Raw genomic sequence first — 22,660 nt, 5'->3', positions numbered from 1 at the left:
CTTGCGAAGAGCTGACTGCTCCATGTAAAGCATAAATAGCCCTACAATTCACAATCCGTATTCATATCAACAACTCTCCCACTGTCTCTTTAATGGCTCCAAAGTCTATCCCCTCTCCCTCCATGCACACAGCCCTAAATTACTTATGGATGGAACATATTGAGTCCTAGCAGCAGTGCCAGACAAATAACTCTACTCGCACAGGATGGCACCTCAAAACTCTTCATGGATGGTGACACTCATTTTCCAAATGGAAAAAAGGGCAAACATTATTGCCAGGGAGTAATGGGGAACAATCAGATCTAAGAAGTAGATGCATGGAGTAGAAGCATGCTAGATCATATGGACAGTGCCTATTAAATCTTTCACAATCAATGAGAAGGCAGGTAGGTGTCAATCAGAATAATTATGTGAATGAGGACAAGAAAATGTGAAAAGATTTGAATTAAATATTCAGACAACAAAAACAGTTTATAGTATACTGTCCTGTTCTAATGATGTATTTAAGAAAAACTGTTCACATCAGAAGAAGAAAATTCTAACACAGAGAAACATTTAAGTACATTAAGCTGATTCATCACATTCCTTCAGCCCATGACTGCTTTCTCACTTTCTCTACTTTATGAATAAGCAGAGGCTTTATGGATCTCCTATGATAAATGTCACACACTGCTACAAAGCCACTATAAAATTCGCAACATTTTTATCAGTGTTGAATAAAATATCAGCTAAAATCTTTGTGTACAAGCAAACCAAATGTAATAATAAAAAAATATATCCTGCATGTGGTTTTTAATCCTTTTTTTATAGTTTCTCAAAAGAACTAATACCAATTCAATAAACATTTGCCAATAATCTGGGTAGAAGGGCACAAAGAAAACTGCAAAAAAGCTGTCAATATTTAGCAGCAGAACTTTCTGATTAAAAACATAGCTATCTTAGCTTCAAAAGAACACCAGAGAAAAAACAACTCAACACAAGGAGAAAATGAACATATAAAATGCCAGCATTACTTCTATAACTTTTTGAACTACTTACTTTGTAAGTTAAAAGCTTAACAAAGTTTTTGCTTTAAAAAATCTGTCCAATCATATTTTTTCTACTGCTTGCAATTTTAAAGAACTGTAAAACACATACCTCTGAAAATTATTTCTCTATTTCTCTTCCTACCTATTTAAATTTTCCTTTAAAGTGCCATCTTATAAGCAGTTTCAGTCTTACAGGTATTTTTTTTTAATTTTTCCTTTTACATTGTTTTTCTTCAGGAGCTTGTACCATTATTTAAAATATTTTCATTATAGTTGTGACCTCACTGAAAATTCAGAGCTTGATTCTCCCTTATGAAGAAAACAAAGTGGCAGAACAGAATTTGTTGTGAAGATCTGTATTATCTTCCATACCCATTATCCCCTTGGAAACTGACATCCTTTGATTGCACCACTCCTTACCACCACTGAATAATTCTCCCATGATAGTTGAAGGCTTTGCTCAGAACCTCAGCCTATAATGTTCTTCTTTATTCAAAAATCTATCTTCATATTTGCAGTCCTGAAACCAGTTCTGGGTTGGTAACTGTAGTTCTTTCATATAGGGTTCCAGCTTTTGACTGCCTACAGCAGGCTTCCAAGTTCATTATTATATTGGTTCTAATTTTAATGAAAACAGTATTCACATCTTAATTTCCTATAAACTCTGTTAATTTCAGTTCCCTCTTGTGTGATATTTACAAAAGCTTTCCCAAACAAGAATTTGAAAAGAATGTAAGACACAAGAATAAAGCTTTAATAGCTTTTCGTTGCTATCAAGAGTTTGTATTTATTTTTGAACCTCATTCCAAAAGAAGCCAAGGACCAGATGTCATATATATATATACCAGACTCCATCTATCACAAACTCATAAAAATTTAACACTATTTTAATAAATTTCTTTTCTCCTTTACATTATATTTAGAGCACTTCCAGTTAGTTGTTGACTAGAAGCAAACACTCCTCATTTATTTACCTCTGATCTCTAAAATCTATAATTCTGAATTCTATGTCCTTCTAGGTCCTTTGAGGTGTGACTGTCTTCTTCATGATCCTTACTGCAGTCTTCTGTCTCTGCATTAACTACACAAGCTCTCTGATATGATCCTCTGGTATATTACACCATGCAACCAACCCCTCACTCTTCTCCACCACAACAAGAAAGGAAAAATATCAATCCTCTTTTCAGAGGGAAGCTGCCTAATCCAGTACTGAAGGGTTCACTGACAGGATACAAAATTAAGAGAAGAAAGAATAGATATTCCTAAGGATTACAAGCTTTGTCTGATACTCTGTTATCACTACTGTAAGACAAATAAATTTCAGTTCTCCTCAGGAACTTCCTAGTTAACCTTGAGCCTAAATTATCATCTTTCAAAGATTTCAGAATATTATTATCTCATGTCCTTTTAATCAACATTCACCCACCCACAGTGAAATAATCAAATTTCCAAAAAAACTGGTATTAAAAAAAAAGTTACAGAGTACATGACCCCACTACAAAGCATGTACAAAACATCACAATGCTGCTTTAAACAACTTCCTAACCAGGAAGGTGAGGAATGCAATCTTCTGTGTAACTATTCTGCATCAGTAGAACTTAGGCAGTTTCATTTTGTGTGCTTTATTTTTCATGTGTGCAACAGCATCGGTGAGAGGAAGACTTTCCACATAAGCTTCTCTGGTAGTACAGGTGGGGGTACCTTCCTGATTTCCACGTAGGCAGAGAAGTTATGCACCATTAACAAAAACTGAGAATCTGGCTAACCAAAACAGGCAAGGAAATTAAAGAAAAAACAGCTCTCCAACTGTCTGAGAGAAAGCATAGAGAATATAATTACTTGATGTAATAAACACTGCTGTCTTGGCACAGTTAATGGCCTTTCTTCACTTTTTCATCTGATAATACCAATGTCCTACCGATGTCCAAAAACACTGTGGAAAACTTAAGGGATTTTTAGATTTCTTTTTTTTTCTGTTTATTCAGTGCTTCTCACTCCTTTTATTTTCTTAAATTACTCCTTTCATTACTTACTATTTAGCTGAAGAGCAATCAGTGGCTCAGACTAAAATAAATTTATTTTCCTAACTCACATTGCTGCATGTGGTTTCAGGGTAGACACTCAGTGGCCTCATGTGAGATGAGCGTTTCTCTGATCAGATGTGTCTATAAGAAGGGCACAAAACAACTGCAACCTCCAGCTAGCTCCTTTCAAAATCCACCTTAACTGAGGATTCTCAAAATAAGAACAGAGAACAATTTGTAGTGTTCATACTGACTCAGATCTCAGAAACTCTACTGTCATAAGCATGCATACTTTTTTAGCTCAGCTGTGAATCAGTGCCAATTGCAAGTACTCAAAACCTGAAAAAACTGTGGTGGAAGCATCTGTTCCTACAGCAAAAGATACACTGCCCCACACAACCCACCAAAAAACTAGCATCTACTTTATAAGACCAGTATATAAGGTTTCAAGAAGCCCTATGAACCTGATGTTTCATTCATAATCTTACATATTGCCATTTTTCTGAAAGAGCATGAGAATGGTCTCAGCTCTGGTAGAGCAAGTTTTGATGAATAGTCTCATATTCAATGCTGCCAACCAACAACACTCTACAAGATGCACCATTATGCAATCAAGCCTTCACTGTGGTAACTTGGCTTTGCTATAAGAGCACCTACCAACAGCCCAAGACTGGCAATTTGAAAGATAAAGGACAGCCAATGCAGTGTGTGAAATACAATGTATGTCTATACAGAGCATTTTCTTTACACAGCACATGAAATGGAGCTGGGGAATCTACCTTGACTTCTGTGTCTGCTGTAACTCAGATTAAGTCACTGACACTTCCTCACAATTCACTGACAGTAAGTGCACTAACAGGACTCTGCACAGGTGCATAACAGAACTCCTTGGTGTGAACTCTGGTGTAACTTTTTTACAGCTTTTCAGCACGAAACATACATTTCAAATTGAAAGGTAATCAAGACAAAAGTGAATAAAGCATCCTTAGTATTCTTTCATATAGAAACTTTCAACTCAACTACAGTACAAAATACATCTCACTGTCAGAGAGAATAAAAGAAAAATACAGGATTTGAACCTGCTAGCCATGACCGGGAAATCTGCACCTCAATTGACAACACTGTTCAAGAGAGATTGCACACTCATGCATAACACATAGGCACACTCACAAATACCAATGAAAGGAATTTATTTTGCAAGTCTGTTAGTATGCGCATGGTTTTTAAACACTCTTACATGAATGAAGTCCATTTCTTGTAAACTTCTGTTATGTTTCTGGCTGTACATATATCATACATTCATGATGAAGTCTAAAATGGATTAACACCAGTCAAAAAAAAATTTAACTGCATGGTGTAAGGCAGACTATTCCTAAGTATGTAAAAACATCTTATTGTGACCACTAACAGTGCCCAGAGATCTTGATTCCCCCTAAACCACCTGGGCATTTTTATTTCACTGCAAATGTTTTTTGTGGTATTACTTTACCAGATACAATCCGTAATCAGGTAAAATATTTTGTTTCCTAAGGGGTTAGACCAAATGATCTTTTTTTCAACAGAAAAGCAGAAACACTTGATGATACAATTATGACTGAAAAAACACGCATAGCAGCTGATATAAATCTTACTGTATCATATTGTGCTGATTTTGGCTGGGGTAGAGCTAATTTTCTTCATAGTAGCTATATGGAGCTGTGTTTTGGATTTGTACTGAAAATGGTATTGATAGTATAGAGATGTTTTTGTCATTGCTGAATAGTGCTTGCACAGCATCAAGGTCTTTCCTGTATCTTGTGCCACTGACAGTGAGTGGTACAAGAATATTCCAACTGTCTCCCTGATCTGGTTGGTGGAGGAGTGTGTGAGTGAAGAACAACAACATCACTTAGATGCCAGCTGGGCTTAAACCACAACACATGTAATTCAGCCATAATATTACTTACAGTACAAGGTGATTAGCAATGCTAAACTTGATGATAGTTCCTGCTATCATATTTGGATCTGAAAACAATATTTCTATAGGATCAATTAATCTCTATAATGTAATTTCAGAAATACCAGTTCTCATGAATGGGATATTCATACGCATCTGCACTCCTTGGCATATTTAAGAAAAGTGAAACAATTCATTAAAACAAACTGTGTAGACAAAAAGAAAATTATAGCCCAGGATCTGTTTGGATACAAAGGAAACTCCTTCCAGAGCAAAGTATTTCTAAACAGTCACTATGCTGCATTCCAAGTGAATAAGTGAATGAATGGTTTCCGCTAATGTTACTGGTTTAACAGTTTGTGGGAAACTTGCTCCAACACACAATGTTAATGCTTTGAATGGTTTTTGCTTACTAAGTTAAACTCAAATTATCAGGAAGAAAACATTTGGGCCATTTGCAGAATGGGCTGTTGCCAGATTTGCTGATTTAACCCAGCAGATGTGAAAAGCCATAGACACTAATACAGTACAGTTTGCTTTTGCCAATCTCAACAATGATTTTGCTGCTTGGGGTTATGTTCCACTGATGTTTCCTGGCATTGTAGAGCAGTATTCTATGCTATGAAGAGCACAGAAGCATCTGTTATTTTTCAGGTAGTTGAGCATAATCTCAGCCCTGGGAGACATTATCTATAGTTTCAAATGTCCTGGAGGAAATAATAATAATACAAATAAAATAAAATTAAAAAAAAAAAAAAAAGAAGACAGTTGGGAAAAAGTCTTGTACTTGAAAACTTTACTGTTCCAGTGGTGTATCAGCAAACTTAGTTTCAGAAATTGCCTTTCTTTTTTTTTTTTTATTCAGTCATGAAAGATATAGATCTCATAGCAAAATAAGAACAGAAAACTCTTTAATTTATTGTACTCTTCAAGAACTTCCATTTCTTGTATGGGACCTTTGAGTACAAGTAATGTGAAGTATGTATACATACTTCTCTTTTGGTTAGAGAGCCTAATTGCCAAATTAGCTATTAATACTTCAGTTCTCATACAAATTACATGGAAAGATAACTATATTGAATCAGAGCTCTAGAAGTTCAGCTGAAGAGCTCCTGGATCAAATCAGGTTTAGCTTCCAAAACAAAATAACAGGATGCTTTAATAAAAAAAAAAGTTCAATATAAAAAAGTGTAAGACATCAGTTGTAGCAGATCTGAAAATGTTTCAAAAAGTTTTAAAGATTCAGCATTTAAAAAAACAAAAACTTTTTTAAAAGCTAATTTGACAGATTTGGAAGATTTGATACTGGGATACTCTGATTTTCCTTCAGCATACTATTAGAGCCCCATAATCAAATTCACATTGGTTTCATGATTGAACTGTGCATTGTGATTGCTACACTTTGCTCAATGTAATTTGTACTGGTATTCTATATTATATTGTATTATTGACTGAATTGTATATTAAAATTCAAAACCCTGCTAAACATAATTTGTATCTTCACTGTAATTTAAGTGCATTGCTGTATCACTCTGCTAAATTTAAATGCCATGTAATTTTAAGTCATTTCAAATATGAAAATCCTATATTATTCACTAAACCATCCACACACAGAGTATCTTGAAGAACCTGGTCAGAGTGTATTATTGTACTCCTACATTAACTTGCACAGTCAGCAGGCTTTTCCTGAGGGTGAGTGGTACTCACTAAAAGAGTATGGATTGCTTTGGCAAAAACATTCTTTCTGATTTGATGTTAGTCACAAATAAGAATCTAGTAAGTAAAACCTCATTGTGATTAAGACTGGCTGCAGACAGGACCACTACCACTTAAAACAGTAAATAAAGCTAGAATAAATACTAGCAAAGGCTGGAAAAATGTCACCAATAACTTTGAAAAGGAGGGATGGGAAAACCCTGACCAGGATTTTTCACAGAAAGCAGGAAGCACTGATCTCACCAACACTTTGGATGAATATGAAAACCTGAAAGATTCTAAGAACTTGAAGGAAGGAGAGAAAAGGTTCACAGGTTGCTGAGTATTTACTTCTGAGCACTAGTGCATAAGTTAGAAGACAAATTAACACAGCACATCAGAACAAGTAAAAGAAAGAGTTAAATAGTATATGGAATACACAAAGTAAAATTCCTATTATACCGCATTTTCAATATGTGGAATATGTAAAATGACCCTGTCAGGCTGTACTGGACCCCAATCTTTCTCTCTGACAAATTGCAAAGTAACTAAAATGTATTTGATTTACATTGCTATGATTCCAATAAGCTAACTCTGAGGACTCATAGCATAGAGATTCAGTTTACATTTAAATGATCTGTAAAACTAGCTTTACGGAACTATAGCATTGTTATTTTTGAAAATTACCATTTTTGGTTGCTTACTAATTTCTGCAACAAAGTAATTCTCTATTTGAAACACTAGATCATAAAGATACCAAACAATTACAAGGGGTAAAAACCAATCTTTCAGTCACAGCATTCCCTAAATAGCTGCATTCCACATGCACAACTTTTTTTGTGCATACAGAATGAAGAATTTAACTCTAGAAGTTAAGATTGAAATTGCCAAAGATGTCTACTTATTCTGGCTACCTAAGCTGAAGCACAAGCAACACATTCTTACTGATGCTAAAGTCCATGACCTTTCCAGTGTCTCCAGAAATAGCTACTTACCATGTCCAGAAACCAAGCTTAGAGGTGATCCACTAGTCAGGCAACTTTTTTAAAATGTGGACAGAAGGCCACAGAAAGGGAGATGTTCTTAAATCTGTATGGACTGCCAACAATAAGTATTTACAGCATACAGGTATCATAATTTCCATTATTGTATATATGTGTGTGTGTGTATATATATATATTTGTGTATATATATATTTGTGTGTATATATATATATATATATATATATATATATATTTGTATATATATTTGTATAGATATATATATATACACAAATAATGTATTAAAGCAATTCCAGTAATTTCACCTGTCTTTGCACTATGTAAATTTAAATAATAGCACCTGTATTTATAAATCTGTTCTAAGAGGCATCTCAGCAAAATCAAAGCAGAAACAAAAGAATATCTGCTGGAATCTACTGCACAGCCTATCAGCAAAAAACATAGTTGTCAGTACAAAACCACTTCAATCCAAACTACAAGCTAAAGACTAGGAGATACCTGCTCTATTGAAAAGCTTTAATTAATAGCACTTATTAACAGCTGCTTTCTCAATTCCATTCTCTTGTGTAATTTTTCACAGTTCTTAAGAAAAAAATTCATATTTTGCATTATAATGTAATCTGCTTGTGGTCAATGTACTTAGGACAATAAAACTTGATCAGTAATAAAATTCCATTGGAATTTTTAGGAACTCATACTGCCATCTACATACATGCTTACTGAGTTACTAATTAAACACCATAGTCTTCCAACGTACACATCTGTACAGAAGTGGAAAAAATGAAAGCTTTCTCCCTCATCATTAGGCATGTCCTGTGTATTAATAAAACAAGACAGATACAACAGAATTACTTGGTGGTACTTCCTTACTTTGGAAATTAAAATGTAACATCATTGACCATACTTCCAGATACTATATGATCAAATAAATATTCAATTATTATGTTGTTAGAGTACACTCCTGTTTTATGCTACTCTAAAGAGAAAAAAAAGTACCAGGTGGGGAAAACTTATTTTATGGTTATTTTCTATCTCTTGGGTAGCATAAATCTAACCTATGCCAATATATCATTCCAGCACAAGTTCCTCTGGGCAAAACAAAAGTGAAATTTGAGGAACAAGGTTACTTGAATGTATTCAGTTAAGATTGTCCAGATGTTCTTCACTGAACCAAGACCTCTTCATAAGTTCAGTATATACGTTATAAGTTAAGTATAGACGATGCAAAACACACTTAATCACAGATCCAAATTCATGACACGTCAATGCCCAAATCAGAATTACAGATTTGTATCTTCAAGCTACAGTTCCTGCAGATCACTGAAACAAATATCCCATAAACACTTCATACACTAGAAACCAACTGCATTTAAACTCCTTCAAGAATCAATTTATTAAATGTAATTATTTTGTACATTAAAATATATATATTACATACACTTCTCAGCCAAGACAATTAGCAAAATACCTTTGGCATTAAAACTAAATCACTTCCAACGCTAATGGTTTACAATGCAGCTTCAGATTTTGACAAAGGTGATGATAATTCTATGGGCTAGGCTTTTTTAAGCTGAAAAACTAAAGTTATTACCAGAATAACTTACTAGGCAATACTCTTCACCAATACATCAATGAATTAATCCTTTATAAATGCAAGTCATAGGTTTTTTTGTGTTCTTCTTTGGGACCATAATTATACAGAAGCTCAGCTCCAAAAGATCACTCCACAGAAGGGGATATCTGTCTCCTTAGTAAACATCACATCCAGTTTGACTACCAACTCCATTGCTACACTTGAGAAAGCAACTGAGAGGCTGCACTAATGCAGCAGGAAATCAATTTTCATTTTGGCACACCTGATAAGAAGAAATTACACATGCCTTTTGATACAAGACTGTAATTCTATCCAATCCTTTATGAGGTAAAATACCATATTGTAAAGCTAAGAAAGCAGCACAATTAGAGCTGCAAGGTTCATCTAAAAGAACAGTGACTCTTCAATGATCACAACATGTACCACTGTCCAGCAAATGAGGATAAATGTTGGAAAAACTGGTTCATATTCCCCTCTTGATCAAAATACTGGCTTATCTTAGATCCTGTAGGTGTCCACTAAAAGGCTGGTAACTGCTACTCATGAAATATGTCAAGGGACTAGAGCTGCCAGTAGTTATAATCAAAGCTGTCAGTTCTTGCCATTTCTGGAGATCAGCTGCTGGTCCAAAGGTTGACAAGAGTACTGAAAATTCAGGAAAAGCATTTATTTGATGTTTTAACACATCACTTTCCTAAATACCTACCAAAGATTATACCACATTTTTATAAAAGGTCTCTTAGGGTCTTCAGAACACCACACGCTTCTCAAGTGTCAGAATTTTTTGTAATTACATTAATCATACCTTGAAAATTGAATTTAAACAAAACAGAAGTAATACAGGAACCAGAGAAAATTACAGAAAATACATTTTTCTAGCACACTTAAGACTGTTGAAGGGGTAGATAGTGCTGGAGTCTTCTGTGCTAAATGATGATGATATATGAAAAACACATAAATTATGTGCTTGATTAACCAATACTCACACAAAAGCAAAGTATGCTAAAGAAGTAAAACTTCATTCAACAAAACATCATGGGAGGGAAAGAAATACTGGAAATTGTAATACTAATGTGGCAAACATAAACATGCCTCTATCAACCGGTTAGCAAATTTTTATCTACCTAAGCAGCACCAGGAAAAACATTTCTTTCTGAAGTAAATGAGAATCTTCAAGCAAAATCTCCCATCTTAAGCTCTGAAACAAAAGAATAGTAACTGCATCTACAAGTGTCATTTTCCCCTATTTAAGCAGGTTTAGCCTATTATTGATGTCACTAAACAAGCCTGAAATGGTTTGATTAATAATATCAAAACAAGCGCATCTCACAGGATGCTGATAGTGAATGTAAAAATCAAGGCTTCTTCTCATAGCAGAAGCCACTGTTTCCATTTATAGAAGTTCTCTCTTTCTGTTTCCTTATGTTCCAAAGTAATGAAAGCAAAATTACTATGAAATTCTGAATCATACTTAAAATGCAAAAAAACATATACAAAGAGGCCCATACTGAATTTAGTCTATACACTATAATTATATCATTTAGGGGAATGGGAAATTTTAGTCAACTTAAATCTAAAAACAGTTTCTAATGTTGCATGACCAAATAGTGCTGGAAAGAAATCTCTGGGACCAATCAATGTGCATGCAAAGTTAGTATGCCTGCTCCTTCTGCTGAATTTGCTTTTTTATTGCTTAAGTGCACAGAAATACAACTGTATTAAATACAACAGAATATGATTACCACAAGTTAACATACTGCATTGAGTGTAAGACCAAGGTTCACAATTTCATAAAAATTGTTAGTATGCTGAGTGTGACATAGAGCCCACACTGTACTGGCACACTTATTTTCTTGAACTGGCAACTTGATCTACAATTTCTAGGATTGATTCCCCAGTCCCTAGTATTTCTCAGTGTTCAATCTTTTAAGCATTTATTCCACAAGAAGTCAGACATACATAAGGAAAGGCTTCAGCAAGAGTGAAAAAAATAACACCAATAGACAACAAATAACCAATTAACCTAACTAATTTTCATAAAGGAATACACAACATATATAAGAATATACAGTGATAAAAAGAAAGCACAAAACTCAAATGTCCAAGTGATCCTGTAAAAAATATTCATTTCTGCCAAAGAACTCAGTATTAAAAGTGAATTCACAAGCATGCTTAAATCTGCTAAGATTTAAGCATGCTGTTCAACACAAATTCTATTTGCAAAATTACAATTCTGAAATGGCTGACAGTGTCAAAGAATGCTGCCTACATGTTATTAACATCCACTGATCACCTATATTCACAGAAACTTCTTAATAGAACCCTAGTATCTGAAAGACTTCAAATATATGAATTTGAATATATATTATCTATATTAGAAATAGCTACAAACCATCAGAACACTTTCCAACTTGTGAAAAGTGACACAAGTTACAGATTAACTAAAAAGCCTCGATTTCTTATCTTTTCACAACAACACTGACCTATATCTTCTTCATTTTGTTTGCAGTTATTATTTTACTAGACCCAGATAAATTAAAATACAAACTAATGTACAACACATAAATCCCCCTTGTGACACAATCAGAAACTACTGTATCAGGAGACTATGCTATCATAGTCTCAGCCAGCATCATTTTTGCCCAAAACAACAGAGAACAAGAACTAAGTAGAATGCTGAATTACATTTCTACTAACTACTATCCAGAATATGGATGAAGCAGCTTCATAATGACAAATGTAATCATAAGCACATTGATAGCGATTACTTCCTTAGTATCTGACACGAACAATCTTGAAAAAACTCAGAAAAATGTCTAGCCCTCATGCCATCATGTGTCAGGCAACTTAATGGGGCTACAGTTTGCCAGTCTCCTTTATCAGTTCTTCAATCTCTGCCTTAAATGTAAACATCCTGCTCACCCAAATGCTACCACTTCTCTTTTGGTGCTCTTACAAAAGCCAGCCAATAATTCGATTACAATAAGAGACAGATGCATGAAAATAATAATAATTCCAGTTCTAGCTAGGAAATACCAAAACTTGCCATGTCAAATAAAACTCTTAATAACTTCCTTCAATCAGTAAGCATGCTTAATGGCTACTGATTCTAAGACAGCTCTTACTTTCCTAACAAAACACACGCTTATTTACTGAAAGGACAATCATCAAGCAAAGAGAAAAGACTTTAAGGTATATGATTTCTTGTCAGGATGTTGCCACTTTCACAAAACATTAATACATCAGAAAGCTGGCAAACTACTGGATGAGATGGAAAATGTCTTGGTATTAGAAAAATCCTTGATTCAAAACTATCATATTATCATCTAGCCAGATTATATCATACACAACCCATGTAAATAGGAAATCCACAGTATGTTTCAACCATAATGTGGGAAAAGCATCAGCAGCCAAAAGGAATTTAATCTCTAATTAAAAAAGAGCACTTTTACTGCAACCTACCACATATTAAATCTTTAATTACTTTACTAGATGAAACAATATTAATATCATCCTGTAAATTACCATAACATTTTCTGAAATATGCTCTATCTAACCCTCAAGGTATTCAAACATACTCATATATGATACAGATCATGGGCCTAAGCTGTCTCTAATTTTCAGAAAGATGCTTAACAGCTAATTGAAGTATCATGCCTGGCAAAGCTGCAGCTCAGATAAAAAATGAAAGAGAAAGTATAGCTTTCTAAAACTAGTGGGGCAGAAGACACAAATCAATTACTTCAGGGTTGAAACAAGGAGGGAGATGTATTGATGAAAGGTCAATTGAACCTACAGCAGTCAGCTCAACAATGCCTAACTTGCCAACTGAAAGTATAATATTGCTTAGTTACAGCAAGAAGAGTCAATTAACAGGCATGCTGTCTCTCAAGTAAAGAAAATTTATCTGCAGCTGTAAGAAACAGCTACTCTCAATAAAATGCATTTGAGAGGGAGAAAAATCAGGTAAATATTGCAGATAAACACTGAAGTATGCAGTGATGTTGGAATCAGACCCATAGTCACAGACATGGCATCAGCTCCAGATTATCAAACTATTTAAGGGAGTGTGAGAACTAAACTCCACTTCTGCTAACTAAGGAGATTCTGGAAAACAGCACCTGAAACTTTTGTGGTTTACAGAACTAAAACGGTACAGTGGTATGAAAAAGGAATGTGTCTGTTTTCCATTTTGATCTATACTTTTGATGCACATTTCTAGAATATCCACCAAGTCACACTTGATAAAATAAAGTAGCTTTATTCATCAGCTTTGGGTGGCTGTATACATGATTGCTGGGTAAAGCAGATTTACTTTTTATATTTACTTCAGAGAAGGAAACCCCTATGTTGGGAACATTTCCTAGATTTTGTAGTCTGTCTGCACAGGGCAGTGACTCTCTAAATGCCTATATATATGGTCTCATAAAACCATAAAACTATCATCAGAAAAATGTAATAAATAGTCCACTCACCTTCATCACTAGTTGCCTGCTGTTTAACCAAAGTCATTGGAGATCTAGCTGGGGGTTTATGTAGTGGGTGACGCCAACTCTTAGATATTTTCTTTGTTTCAACTTCCTCTGACTGAAAGGAAAAGACCAAATTAATTTAGTACGTAATTCTGTATGATTAATTACGAAAAACATAAACATTCTTCTGTAAACAAGCACAGATATCAAGTCTGTAAATACTACCACAGTATACTTGAAGGACCTTTAGTGTACCAATACAACACTTGCCTCTAATTAAGAATATATATTTTAATTTAAGAAGTGCAGTCCTTGTCATACACAAATCATTTCAGGTATAATTTATCACAGCCCTTTCCAAATTAGAAAGTATAAACCCTGTTTTGCTCATGTGATATTTGATTGGAAGATCAGCATTGTCCTGATTTTCTGCAAAAAATTCTGCATACCTGTAGTACAATACAGCCACTAACTGTGGCTAGATAAATGAAGTGTAAACCCACTGGCTTAGCTTGTGAAAGATTCCAAAATTCCTCAAGAATAAAAAATTAAAAAAAAAAAAATCTAGAGTTGTGATAAGAAATCAAGAGTCCTGATAAATTATTAACATGTTTATCTAATATATGAAGAAATTATTTCCTCCCTCAAACGCTCTTATGTACATTAAGTTTAAAGTTATTCAAGCTTCAAGAATTAAGGCCAACACTTCAAAGTCTTGAAGTGCCACTGGAGGAATCCCAAAGAAAACGAGTTACAATGGTGTTTGGAGGTTCAGGACCAGAGGAAGGGCAGAGGTGTGGGAAGGACTGAGTTTCACACAATTCTTACAGACCACAGCATTCTGTGCCTCAAGACCCTGGATGCAACCTAGCAGATATACACATGCCCCTTGAACTAAATTATAAAACAACATTATATTTACCATGATAAACAAAGGGCAGAAAATGTGGTCAAAGCACAGGACAGGTTTACAATCTAGAACAGTTAGTAATTAAGTAGAAAGGGAACTGTTAGGCTTTTTAAATTGCATTTGTACACTCCTTCACTTAAAAGAGAAAGAAAGAATATGCAGTAATACTACAGAAAATCTGAAACATAATATATAAATATAATGTGGTTGAAAGGCACAGGAAGAGATACAATTTTTAATACATGCTAATTAAACACTGAGTTGTTTGTACTGCTCCTTATTACGGTGGAAAGGCTGGATCCAAGATTATCAAAACTTACAACATTGAAAAAAATGGTTACAGTTCACATATGTGGAAGAGTCAGCATGATTTTTAATTTGGCTTCTAAAATATATTCCCCATGAAGTCTCGCAACTTGGCAGTGGATTTCCTGCTTTCTCTCTGCCAATTTGAGATTCAGCTCACCACTCAGAAAGCTATTGACAACCACCACAGCCTAATTTTTCATTTTGCATCCTGAAGTCAAAGATGACCATGCATCATAGCCAAATAGTAAGAGGGGAAAAAAAGGCCATATGTTTGTAGGTGACCCAAAGATAAAATATTATTAAAACCTACTGTTTAAAAATTGAAAATATATTCCTTTTAATAGTGGGATTATTTCCTTCAAGTGTTTCCTTTACATATTTCAGTTCATTTCAAAAATCCAGGAATAGTAAGCAGGTGAAGCTCAGAGCCCTGCTCATATTGGCAAGCAATGAATATGGTAATAGCTTTGAGAATAGTTGCTGACACTTCAGATTCACAAATATAAAGTGAAATTAATAGACATCTAAAATAACAGGGAAAAATATGTCAATAAGCAAACTCCAAAAACAGTCTGCTTTTGGATCAGAATTGCCACTCTTGCCTAAACACTCCAAAACACGTTCAAATTATCATCTGATTAAAATCATTCATATTCTTAAATTCTTTAATATGGATATCAGGTCTCATTAGAACAATGCTCATTCATATTTCATTAAATCAAGAATATATTACTATTATGATGTAATTTGTTTCACATACACAAGATATTTCCATTTTGTCTTCTTCACCCTTTTTTACAATGGGCACTTCTCCACATTCCAAACTACTTCCAGAACTTTCTAGGTTGCTGATACCATCCTCAGTCGAGACACTTTCCTCTCTATCTGGATTTTCTGCTTCAGAAGTTTGTCCCTCTGCTTTATGGTATGGTATGGATGAAGCATATTGATTCTGAGATTTCAAACTGTCTTCTTTTCTACATCTATCAGAAGCAATCTTGCTAGCCACAGAATCTTCAAGCGTAAAGGAAGAACAACTGGAATCTATTCTGTCCTCATCTTCCATTTTTGTTCTCTCTAGTCCAGGAACAGGGGTCAAAACTGAGTCAGAAGGGATTCTTCCTATAAATTAAGAATATTATTTGTTAATAAATGCCACTTTACATTACCATATTGAATTTCACAAGAATCTAAATTATTCAAATTCAAAGCATGGCTCCTCATTTAGAAATCATACAGAAAACCATTTGGTGGAAGAGCATACACAAAAGTGCTATATTGGTTTTATCAAAGAATAAATCAAATGCAAATGGTTTGAGTTTAGAGTATGAAATATAGTTTTGATCATTTAATCAGTATTTTGCATTTGAATTGTAGCAGGTCTTCATTTAATTCAAAATAATCAATATTCATGTAGCTTCCTTAGTCTTTACTCAGGTTGCCTACATGCACTTTGAGTCAATGAAAAAAATATAAAAGGGTGGTATATTGAACCTTCTACCCTACATTTTATACCTATTCTGCCTGTTTAAAAATGAAAATAACCAAAGATTAATAGTATATAATTACAAAGATACAATTCAAATAGATACCAAGAACAGTTTTCAAACAACAGCATCAGTCTAAAAATGAAAAGCAATTAGCATAATTCTATTTTTAAAAAATTAGCATAACTGTATATTCAAGTAATATTGAAGAGTGAAACTGAGTGGACTTTACTTTATAAAAATTCTTCCTCTGCTGATGCTTGCAATGGAAAGACAGAACAATGGGCGAGAGAGGTCACTCAGAAAACATTCCTGAAGAACTCTGGCATACACTGCACTGAATTCGGATTCAGCAGCACATCCATGATGTTAAAGAAAAGGGTTTCTGTCAAATCCCTTGCTATTCTTTCTTCATAAAGGTTATTTGAACATGCTTTTTCTGAAAAATTTCCTTTTCAAATCAAATGAATATAAAACTTGATAACACAAAGACAATAGCAACATGCAATCTCTGGGCACAAACAGTGCTGCTTCAACTGAGAACAATGGACAGTTAAGACAACGCAGAGCAAACTACCTTCTGTAACACGAGTACTACTTCTACCACATCTAAAAACGTCCATTTTCCTACACAGGTCCAGGCACCACACTTTAAGAGGACAAAGGAAAGAGGGCAGCTCTCCACTCTTTTCTGCTGTTCCTTCCCTTGCCGATAAACACAGAATGGGTGCTAAATACTATTTACTCTATAGTCATGAACATTCAAAACCTCTATTAAAAGTTGTGGGAAGATGTAAAGCAATACCACCTTAAAAAAAACAAAAACAAACAACAAGTAGAACAGACCTAGAAATGCTTTGATAGAGCACCAAAAAATATGTGCAAAGGAATTTCTAAACTTCCATATTGCAATATCTTGGTACATTTATGCAAATCAATCATGATGATTATCACCTCCAAGGAAGCACTAACATAACTATTAATATTCACAATAATTAAAACACTGTCTTTATGCAATTTGAAAGTGAATTTTCAGTAGCAATATAAAACAAAATAGGAACTTCGAAAACTGAAATTAAAAGTCCAGTTTGCTTTATGAACAGGAATGAGGAACTATGAGGAACTAGTATTACAATGGAATGTGAAATAGAATAAATTAGGTTCAGAATAAACCAAGTATATTGGAATAAAAATTGTTGTGGAGGGGAAAAAAACTCTTTTTTTATTTATAAATAAATAATATTTATTTATTAATAAATAAATTATTAATTTATTTATAGCTGTGAGATAGCTCCAGAGGAAATTAAAAGGAATCTGGAGGCTCAAAATACAACCTTTTTGTGCACAGGTATGGAACACTTCTAATCTGTAGGTTCATCATGTAAATACATGTAGCATACTCGCAAGGATATATATTCCATCCTGTTTGAATAGTGTTAAGACATTCTGTATAATTTCCATATCAAAACCATTTTGCTGTAACATATGTGAGTCCACTGAAATATATAATTTACAAACCTCACTCTTTTTGCTCCTTTAAAAAACAATTAAAAGAGTTCTGGTGATATCACTCTCAATTAAGAATATTAAGTTATATTTCTCTTTCTTACCAAATATCAATCTGCTTTTACAAATACCTAAAAACATTTTAGTATGCTATTCTAGGACAACACTTTAGTTTAACATCCACTGATTTGTCACGTTAGAGTATAAACAGCCTACAACTTACATGTGAAACATAATCAGCGCTTATCTCACCTGAAACCTTGACATGATCCAATAGATGCTGATCCAGATGCATTCTACTACTGTTTTCTTCTTCCCCAGAAGGCAATCCTGTGTTTACCACTCTCACTTTTTTTTCTGGTTCTTCACTGACCTTGAAGCCATCAGTAGCTGCTTCAGTCACTATGATTTTTTCATCAGCTACCTTAGCAGATACTCTCTTGTCCTCTGGAGTTTTAAGCTTTTTAGATCGAGATCTGGTGTGCTGGAAGCTGTTATAGGAGATATTGCTGTCAGAGTAGAAAGTCTGTCTTGGATAAGATAAAACATCTACCAATATATGTCCCTTTCACCTGCTTAAAGTGGTAAAAAACTGACAATTTTTCACCTTTTTGTGCTGAGACAGTGCTACAATTTATTAAGTGATAGATTAACAATTGATTGGATTTAACCTTCTAATCTTTTATCACCATTCCATGTTAATAAATTCTAAAAGTAAAACCATCTTTAAGTAACTATTACTTAACCAGCACACAAACTAGTTTTTTAATAAATAGTTCTTTTTTGGTCTCAAAAAAATGATCCTTACAAGAATAACGAAGACAAAACTCTTTCAGGAGCAGTAAAATCAGGTGATATTTCCAAACCCTAGTGCTAATAAAAGACTAGTCTGAATATCCTTCTAAAAGCTTATCTGTTTGGAAGTTTTTAAATGAGTTTTAACAGAACCAACAAGCATCTGAAAGAGGCAAAAAATTATGATCACCGAATATTCCAAAAGGACACAATATCAAGCAATATATATAATTATTCTGTGTTTAAAAAAAAATTAAAGATTGAGCATAAGTTTTTGCACCCTCAGAGGTATAAGGGAAAGCTTAAGGCAGGAGAAATGGCAAACCAATTAGAAATAGGCTCATAATCTATATCAGAATAAATGTAATAGAAAATAGTCCAGTTTCAAATTGAATTATGTGACACAAGAGTGTGGAGAGATAGAATGTAAGAAAATAAAGATAGTGCAGAAGGTAGTCTCACACCTGGGGAGTTGCAGCTGTATTAATCACTAAAGATTAGGAACAGCCCTGCCCATAATAGGCCACAGCTGTATCCAATAAGAAGACAAGTGCTGAAAGCTGGAGTTTGTTGGTTGTGCTGTGGAGAAGGAGAAGGAGAAGGAGAAGGAGAAGGAGAAGGAGAAGGAGAAGGAGAAGGAGAAGGAGAAGGAGAAGGAGAAGGAGAAGGAGAAGGAGAAGGAGAAGGAGAAGGAGAAGGAGAAGGAGAAGGAGAAGGAGAAGGAGAAGGAGAAGGAGAAGGAGAAGGAGAAGGAGAAGGAGAAGTCAGTGCTGTGAGGAGTTGTCCGTGAGAACTTGCCGAGAAGGTATGGAACTTTTGCAATAAGGTGGCAACATAGGAGGAGTATTAATGTCATTATACAGCAGGTTTCAAAGCTCATAAAACATTAGAGATAAAAGCCCTACTATCGCAGGTGAATTTTACAAAGTTTTAAATGAGTTTTAAAAAGGTCTTGCATCTTAGATTCTACACATCTCCAGAAAAACATTTTGCTGCCCCTTACATTTTTTTCTGTGTCTACAAATGTGTATCTTTCAACACATTCTCTATAAAATAGATATTTCCAGAAAATTTGCCAAAGTATGACAGAACCATCAGTTCACATTGTAAATAACAGAAAGTACTATTACTATTTACATGCAGTCGTTAAATGTTATATAGCAGCAATGGATTTCAGCTGTAAATGTCACAGATAAGCTCTTCCTGTCGCTATATTCATGAAGTTTTTTATTTTCACTTTGCCAGAACTGGTATTATTCCCATAATCAAAATTATAATTTTAACTGACACATTACACTAGAAACAAAACTGAATAAACATTTTATCTCCCTCTGCAATGCATGCCTGAAAAAAAGCTGACTCAAGAGTTAAACAGCACTGGAATTGTGTTTATTAGCTTAGCAAGGTTCATAAATCAGCCCATGTGTTCCTGTTATAAAACTTTCAATAAAATTACTAGAAAGTCTTTGTTTTTACTCAGAACCACCTATCCAAAAGGGTACTACTAAATGAATCACTGCTGGTCCAAGTGGAAATTTGCATTTATGTTGTACAATACATGCAGGGAAGCTTAATTCAGGGAAAAATGGCATTCACCTAGTTAAATAACAGAATTACTCTCTCTGTGAGTCCAGGTCAGTATTATACATGTACTAACAAACTGGCTGTTCAGCTGCTTCACTAGCTGTCTTCAGGAAGTGATCCTACCTCACAAACTACCCTTACCCAGAACAAATGTGGTATTATATTTTCAGTAACAATGTTCCACTACAGTGCCAGTTGGTCCTTTACTTTACAGACTGACTTTCATATCTTGTCCTCAAGACATACATTAACAAAGAAAATGAGGAAGTTTGGTTTAAGACCAAGCTTAAAAAGCCACTAACTACGCTGTAAAGTTCTTTGGAGAAGGAAGATCTTTAAAAAATCAGTATTATCTCCAACTCAAAAAGCTGCACTAAAATACCAAAATACCAATAAAACTGCCCACCTTTGGCTAGAAATTAGGCAGAACTTTAGATATCTTTAGATAATGAAGAAGAAAATCCATAAAGATCCTGTTAAGTAAGACAGGAAAGCACAATAGTACAAAAAATGTGCAATGCAAACAAAAATCATAATTCATCTCAATAAAATTGATATAAAACTGCTTTAAAAGGTCAAAGGTCAGTGACAAGCTGAGAGACTTTATTCTCCTAAATTTCCTTATTCTTCTAAATTTTATTCTCCGAAATTTCTGGTGATGTTGGCACGTCACCAGACTGAGATTTACCCCTTATTATGATCTGCCACTGACCTGTGGTAGACAAACACAGATTTTGGCTGCAGCATTGCAAGAGTGTGACAAATAGGCAGTGGTACCTCCTTAGGGTAAAATGGCATTGAGGGCTGTACTTAGAGACTTGAAACAGCTGGTGGGATTCTATCACAGCTTTATGATAAGTTTTTCCTGTTTAATCTTCTTTTCAACTCTTAAGAGAGTCTTCTCCCTTGTTCTTTGGTTGCTGTGATCTCTAGAAACAATGGTAACCATCTGTTCCTTGAGAATTACACTGGAATAACCCTCACTAAAGAGAGATTTTAAGTGACACACTTGAATGCATTTTGATGTTCTCCTTAATCACTAACTTTTTTAGGTACACAATTATAAAGTATAAGTTATAAGTTAAGTTTTCACAGTCATTCTGAAAGAATACTGGTCTGTCCCCAGGATCATCTTAATACAGAAAGCAGAAAAACCATTTTTGTCTGAAGGAAATGAATTAAAAGAAAACATGTGACATAGTTTAAGCCCATCTGAAAGTTAAAACAGTTAAAATCCATGCAGCCATTCCTCTCCCTCCAGCCCCTCCAGGTGAAGGGGGGGGGGGGAGAGAGAGAGAGAGAAAGAAATAAATTAACAGTAACAGCAACAATACCAATAACAACAGTTTATATAAGCAGGTGGCAACACACAAAATGCTCATTTGAATCTAATCAATCCAGAGCCATAAGGCTTTCCAAGACAAAAGGACATTATAGCCCCCAGGCCCATGGGTATACATCGCACCCCCTTCCTTCTCAGAAGTGAGAATCCCTTACTTCTGTTCCCCAGCAGTGATGGTATGGTAGAGAACAATGTAGGCACAACCACGCAGCTCCAAGCCCCACCCCCTCATTGCTACTAAGAGAAAATAAAATCTCTTGTGGCCAAAACTACAACAACATCAGAGGAAGCGGCCAAAATGAAATAGAAACAACACTGGCATCATAAAAAGACAATTAAATAAACAGATGGCAAAGAAGCATAAATACCTCTTGGGAAAGTGCTGTATTTTCCTTCTTCTCTGTAGCCAGATCTTCACTTCAGGTGTTGATTCTGGAGTTGGTTTTGTATGATCAATGGTATATAAATCTTTGCCTTGTTTCCACAGCTGGTATCTCTCTGGTTGGAACTTCCTCACAAAGACATCCATGGATATTGACACCATGTCTCTCCTACAAGTGCACTGCAAGACAAGACAGGTATTTGTAAGTGACAAGTACTGGAATATTGCCACAGTTTGCAGTTTAAAAGCCCAAAACAAAAATCCCACATGTACAAACCAATTCTACTTTAATCAGTATTTTCCTTTTTCACTTTTTCTCAATTTTCAAGAGGAGAGGATTATTCAAAAGAAAATACTATCTGAACAAATGTGTCACACTGGGATTCCCTAGTACTTAAGGACACTTGTTTCATTAACTCCTATGGGTTAAGAACAAAAAGAAACTATAGCGTTCTTTCTGCTCTATTAGCTGGTTTTGACAATTTTAAGCAAACCTTGCTACCTCGAATCCAGATTGCACATATCTTGAGTGACATCAGAATTTAACTTTTAAAAATACCTCATGTAGTATCCTGTTGACCCAAAGGTCATTACA

At 34.7% G+C, this 22,660-nt stretch overlaps 1 protein-coding gene across 4 annotated transcripts in view; it reads right to left on the bottom strand.

Moving 5' to 3' along the window:
- KDM4C (lysine demethylase 4C) overlaps positions 1 to 22,660 on the bottom strand; it is a 250,048-nt gene that overhangs the window by 99,364 nt on the left and 128,024 nt on the right. For all 4 annotated transcript variants that reach the window (XM_036403664.2, XM_036403665.2, XM_054517952.1 and 1 more), the window contains 4 exons: positions 22,052 to 22,245; positions 18,215 to 18,453; positions 15,730 to 16,091; positions 13,754 to 13,865 (listed from right to left, as the gene is read on the bottom strand). In XM_036403664.2, coding sequence (XP_036259557.1) covers positions 13,754 to 13,865; positions 15,730 to 16,091; positions 18,215 to 18,453; positions 22,052 to 22,245 — 907 coding nt within the window. The remainder of the gene's footprint in view (positions 1 to 13,753; positions 13,866 to 15,729; positions 16,092 to 18,214; positions 18,454 to 22,051; positions 22,246 to 22,660) is intronic.

Source organism: Molothrus ater, chromosome Z, assembly GCF_012460135.2.
Source record: "Molothrus ater isolate BHLD 08-10-18 breed brown headed cowbird chromosome Z, BPBGC_Mater_1.1, whole genome shotgun sequence".
Classification (NCBI taxonomy): Eukaryota; Metazoa; Chordata; class Aves; order Passeriformes; family Icteridae; genus Molothrus; species Molothrus ater.
The sequence above is the reverse complement of the archived record's forward strand: the minus strand, read 5'-3'. Positions and strand labels throughout refer to the sequence as shown.